Here is a 6,000-nt window from a genome sequence, read left to right as displayed (position 1 = left end):
GCTGAGCCACCCTGGGGGCAGAGCCTGAAGAGAAACTGACTGGGCTTTCGGGGTCGGGGCAGAGGGAACCCCACAGACATGGATCCCACACTGGAGGACCCCACCACGCCCAAATGCAAGATGAGAAGATGCTCCAGCTGCAGTCCAAAGCCCGACACCCCCAACTGTGCCATGTGTGATGGGGACAGCTTCCCCTTTGCCTGTACAGGTGGAGAAGCCGAGGACAGGCTCAGGGAACCGGAGACCGAGAAGGCGCTGTCCTCTTCACTGCACGTGCCCTGGACCAGTGCCGGCCCTGATCATGCAGCTCTTCCAGGCCCACTGCTTCTTCCTGTCCACTAGGCCACAGCCGCCCTCCAGGCCCACTATGCACACATCTTCCCCTCCAAGGTTTGTTCTGCCTCTGCCCTGTCTCCCAGCCCTGTGGGGGTCCTGACCGCACCTCACCTGGCTCAGACTCTTGACGCTGCCCTGGCTGCCCCACCACTGCCTCTGCCCGAGAGTCACGTGAGGCTGAGAGTAGGGGCAGGGGCAGCAGTGGTGCCAGTTGGGGTGCGGTCCAGTGGGAGGAGCCTCAGCCTCGCGGGCTGCTCCGTGGGACTGATGACTGCATGATCTTCTGGGCACCTCACGGATCTTCAACTGCAGGTGAAACGGATGCTAGTGGTGGGTGCAGGGCCGCTGGGAGCTGCTGCATGGTTCCCAGAGGCTGGACTGGGGCAGGTGCCAACTGAAGCTGCTGGGGCAGCATGGGCAGAATGTTCTGCACACAAACCTTGGAGAAGATGATGTGTGCATAGCGGGTCCACTGCTGCTGCCCCTGCCCTGACTCCCAGCCCTGCCTGACCCTACCTCAACCTGCTCAGGCTCTGGCGCAACCCTGGCTGCCCTGCCACTGCCTCTGCCCCAGAGTTGGGGTCTTGACAGCCTGGTTGGAAGGGGACACCCCAGCCCTGCCTCAACACCTGGGGGTCTCCATAACTACCACAGGCAGGTGGGCAACCCCAAAGATCCCAGGACTCACAGTACCCCCTGAGAACATGGAAAGTATGTGGGGGTAGCAATGGAGGGCAGGATGGTTATCTTCTCCCAGGTAAAGCCATTTAATCCTTTCAGTTTGGGACGGAGTAAGGCCTGCCTCTTTTTTTTTTTTTTTTTTTTTTTTTTTTTTTTAGACCGACTCTTGCTCTGTCGCACAGGCTGGAGTGCAGTGGTGAGATCTTGGCTCACTGCAACCTCTTCCCACCGGGTTCACGCCATTCTCCTGCCTCAGCCTTCCGGGTAGCTAGGATTACAGGTGCACGCTACCACGTCCGGCTAATTTTTGTATTTTTAGTACAGACGGGGCTTCATCTTGGCCAGGCTGATTTCGATCTCCTGACATCGTGATCTGCCTGCCTCCCCCTCCCAAAGTGCTGGGATTACAGGCGTGAGCCACCACGCCTGGCCAAGGCCTGCTCCTCTTATCTATACCCCCTACCCCTGCAGCTGTGCCGGGGGAAAGCTGGGCAGTTTCCCTCCTCCAAGCCCCTGTACATACCATGAATTGTGGGACCTTCAGAACTTTTCACTTTTCGGAAAATAGCTCCTGCTGGGGCTACAAGATGGAGTGTGAAGAGGGCCTTGGGCCACAGGGAGGCGCCTGTGGACTAGGGGGAGTTCGTGCACCCCTTCTTTCCCCAGAGGGGCTGGACTCAGGTGAGTATGGGGGTGGGGGCTCCTGCACTTCGACACAGGCAGCGGGAGGGTTTTCTCCCCATTCCCTCTGCACTCCCAACTTGAGCTATACTTTTTAAGAAAGTGATTCACCCTGCCTTTGCCCCCTTCCCCAGAACAGAACACGTTGATCATGGGCGATATTTTTCATTGTGCCAAAAAGTTGCCATGACCGTCATTAAACCTGTTTAACACCAAATAATAAGGAAAATAAAATAAAAAATTCGGGCATGGTGCAGAAACTCACTCCAAATAAACTACCTACCAAAATATATAATGGTGGAAATATTCCAAAATTCAATATTTTGGGATTTATACACAAAAGATAAACAAATTAGAGGTCAAGAGGCTGCCAGAAGGGAAAAACGGGGCCTGGAAAGGCCGTTGTGAGGAATGAGCTGGGCCTAAAGAGGCCACTGGCAGGCAGTAGCTGGACCTGCCGAAGTGGCCGAAAGGCAGGAGCTTTGGACTGGGGAGGCCGCAGTGAGGCGAGAGCTAGCTGGGCGTGGAGAGTCCGCAGTGAGGCCGAGGCCGAGGCCGAGGCCGGGCCCGTGCAGGCCTTCGAGAGGCAGGAGGCCGGGCCTGCAAAGGCCGACTGGAGATCAAGTTCTGCGCCTGAAGAGGCTGCCAAAAGTCAAAAGCCGGGCCTGGGAAGGCCGCCGAGAGCCATGAGCTGGGCTGGGCCGAAAGAGGCCACTGGGAGGCAGGAGGAGCTGGGCCTGGAGAGGCTGACTCGAGGAAGTTTTGCACCTGGAGAGGCCGCAGCTGGGCCCGGGGAGGCCGACTTGCTGCTCTTCCAGGCCCACTTCCAGGCCGACTTGAGGACGACTTGGGCCTGCAGAGGCCGCCGGGAGGCCCAAGCTGGGCCTAGAGGAGCCCACCGACCGGAGGCCGTTTGGGGCCTGCAGATGCCATCGGAGGGCAGGAGCTGAGCCTGGAGAGGCCACCGTGAGGCCTGAGACGTTGTTGGGACCTGGAGTCGGCCCAGAGTCCGGCCTGGAGATGCAGCCGGGAGATGCAGTATGAAATGGGGGGAAAGAGTAACTTTACAATGGAGAAACCTGACAAACACTCCTTCAGCCAGGTGATCAGGTCGTCAACATCAACATCAATAACAGTCATAACCTTTTATTTCATGTCATAAAATGGTGACACTTGCTTGTGTTAAAAAAATTTAATAACAATGTAATCATTATATCTCTGCAATCAGCTGCAGTTCTAAGAAAAAATGACAATGTTGAAAGTTGTATCATCATTATTATAAACTTTCATGTTAAGTATATGTAAACTCCAAAGCCAATTTCAAAAGATATTTTTGTGAAATACCATTCTTTAAAAAAAAGGATATTATATATAATTGTATGAATGTTAAATGTTTTACAGTACTGATTTGCTACATTTTATGTATGCTGTAAAACAAATACCATTTTAAAGTATATTGGAATTCGTAACTAAAGTAATAAATAAATGCTTGAAATATACCCAGTAGAAACTTATTTTTATTATCCAATCCTTTTGATAAGAAATGCCTCTAGTGTTACGTACAAACTTGATCTTCTTTGAAATGTGTTGTCCACTGCTTTTCTGTTTCTGTCACAGTAGCTATAAACAGCTGTTTAAGGATATCCTTATCTAAATTTCTGCCTGCAAACAAAACAAAATATGACGTGATTACATTATGCTTATTAAAATGACACAGTTCACCTATCAATTCCAGTTCATTAAATGCTTTATGGTGTTTAGAAATTTACAAAAAGAATAGTAATTGAGTGATTCCATCTTTAACTTTCCAGGTCAGTACATTAAAGTCACATTGGTCCTTGGATTAACCACTTTTCTAAGACTGAAGAAGAACAAAAGTCCTAACAAGCTTTTACGAACGTTGTAACGTGATAAAGATGAAACATTGACCACAAGCTTATTTAGTTTTAAAAGAGGACCTGAACGGTTAATCTGTTTAAGTGGCACATGATATCCCTTTCAAATATATTTTTCACTTTGTTTTAAAACTGTGAATCCTTTGAGACTCACCAAGGAGGACCAATCGATTTGTTCTCTCAGTGTCATCCTTCCAGCTCACTGGAGTCTCCTCCAGATCATAGAGCTCATGGACACCCTGGACAATCACTTGTTGTGATTTGTCTTTGATTGACACCAATCCCTGCTCAAAGGAGAATTGACTGAACATTAATCAGCCTGAGTTCAAACTTAAAAGCAGAAATAGAGCATCAATGTTAATGGATTAATTACTGATATTCACTTAAAAAATACAAACTCTTAAGCTGAGAAAATTACTTAATTCCAATTATTTGTGAATTACAAGAAGTTTCTTAATGTTTTTAATTTTCAAAAAAGGTTTCTGTGTATTGATTTTTTTTTTTGAACAATCGCCTTTTCTAATGATAAAGTTAATACATATATTAGGATGGTTTTTCAGTGTTATTTATCACAACGAAAACCTGAAACAAAATGATGAAATACGTATCATATCCTATTGATTAAAGATTTTATATAATGTTTTACAGTTTTAGTGAGAAAAGTTGAGAAGTTAAAGGAGTTTGGTTATATTAAATAATTTGTTTTAGAAATGGGTTGCAATCAATGAACAATGATGAAATAAAGAAAAACTATTATATTTATCTGAATATGAGCTCATTGTGTATTGATTTGCAGAAATGAGAAACGAATTATCTGATAAACTGGCTCCTATGAGGATGAAATTAATTTATTTGAAATAATATTCTTAATTTACCAAAAACTTTGTGCACACTTGTGAACACACAAGAGTAGACACTCAACTGACTGGTTAAGCATACACTTTAGAATCACTGCTTCCTAGAAGAAATACCTTTCATGACTTAAATACCCAAATATCAAGTAATGTGAGTGGGTTTCTAAATACAGAACAAGAATTCTTCTAGTCCTTTGTAACTTTGTTTAGAGTATGACAAATGTTTAGTGTCTGCTAAATGCATCAGGAAGCATAATGTTCAGCAGAAGTGAGATTTGCAACATGATTTCTCTGTACTTGGGAACAGAGAGCAGAAGGCAACATTTTAAAGCACACAGGTTTGTTCTAGCTGCAACCCTAAAGAAAGTTGTGCAAATAAATCAAGCCTTATGCAGTGATTTCCAAAGCTCCTTTTCAGTCATGAAAATAATAAAGAAAAATGAAAGTAGACAAAGATGATTTGTACTAAAACCAGTGTTTCTGTTTAAAACCAAATATAGTTTTTATAACAGCCAAGAAAAGGACTTTGTCCGAAAGTCTACAACAGTAAACTGTACCTTCAGCCTTATGACCTCCATGCAGTGATTGTCCTTGTTTCTCACATTCTTTTCCCACAGGAGATTCTGTATCAAGTGACATATTTTAATAAGACCAACCATCGCTAATAGCAACAACTATGTAACAAAACCATTGATAAATCATTAATCAGTTAAAAATTGCATTCACCTGAATAAACATATTAAGATGTTCTTCCTTTGCATTTCCTGGTACTTCAAATGTGATTGTAACAATACTCTGTAAATCAAGGGAAATAATAATAATTCTTTATAGTAATATCAATGTTTTTTAAATCACAAATTTTAAGATGAAAAGGAACATATTCGTGGAATTTTACATTGCTTAAACCATATATATTAGGTATTATACTTTCCTCAGCATATGTGCTGTTTTTTTGGAATTAGCAACTCCATTTCCTACATTCTGCACAGGTACCAATGGATTTAGTATTTACACAAACTACTACCTTGTATTTTAAAAAACTCACTCAAAAACCCTGATGAAAGGGTCCTCATTATTTAATTCATTCTTTCGTGGATTCTCAGCAATAAGAATATATGTAACACATACAATGTACTCACTACACAGGGCCAGGTACTTTTGCCTGAGTCACCTCATTTTATCTTTTGACTTACTCTTCACAACAATCCTGGGGAATGAAGATAACTATTTCATTTTATAAATTGGGGAAAATAAGGGTCAAAAAAATAAGCTACCCAGAGCCAGGAATAAAACTCAAAACCAAAGTAAATTTCTTCTCTTAAAAAAAAAATACAAAAGAAAGGCTTGGCTTATCTTTAACTGAATAAGCATGTGCCAAGAGGAGAAGAGTTCTTAGTGATGAGAATAATAGGATAATGCCCTCTTTGGCTTTAGTAAGGGTGACATCATCATGTATCGAATATTAACTTTAGGATTTATTTTTCTTCTTTATCTTGATAAATCTCTCACTGTCTACCCTAAAGAAAAAGAAGCTTAACATTTCCTCTAACAGG

The 6,000-nt window shown here is 43.8% G+C and overlaps 1 protein-coding gene across 14 annotated transcripts in view; it reads right to left on the bottom strand.

The window, feature by feature from the left end:
• Window positions 1–2,828: 2,828 nt before the first annotated feature.
• Window positions 2,829–6,000, bottom strand: part of ZNG1A (Zn regulated GTPase metalloprotein activator 1A) — a 59,004-nt gene continuing 55,832 nt past the window's right edge. For 10 of the 14 annotated variants that reach the window (XM_063788025.1, XM_063788026.1, XM_063788028.1 and 7 more), the window contains 4 exons: window positions 5,174–5,242; window positions 5,005–5,070; window positions 3,748–3,877; window positions 2,829–3,360 (listed from right to left, as the gene is read on the bottom strand). In XM_063788025.1, the coding sequence (XP_063644095.1) occupies window positions 3,254–3,360; window positions 3,748–3,877; window positions 5,005–5,070; window positions 5,174–5,242 (372 nt within the window). In that variant the 3' untranslated portion in view covers window positions 2,829–3,253. The remainder of the gene's footprint in view (window positions 3,361–3,747; window positions 3,878–5,004; window positions 5,071–5,173; window positions 5,243–6,000) is intronic. The other 4 variants (XM_054657886.2, XM_054657887.2, XM_054657888.2 and 1 more) reach the window with 1 other exon arrangement.

Source organism: Pan troglodytes, chromosome 11 (assembly GCF_028858775.2).
Source record: "Pan troglodytes isolate AG18354 chromosome 11, NHGRI_mPanTro3-v2.0_pri, whole genome shotgun sequence".
Classification (NCBI taxonomy): Eukaryota; Metazoa; Chordata; class Mammalia; order Primates; family Hominidae; genus Pan; species Pan troglodytes.
Note: the sequence above shows the minus strand (reverse complement) of the source record. Positions and strands in the feature narration are given on the sequence as shown.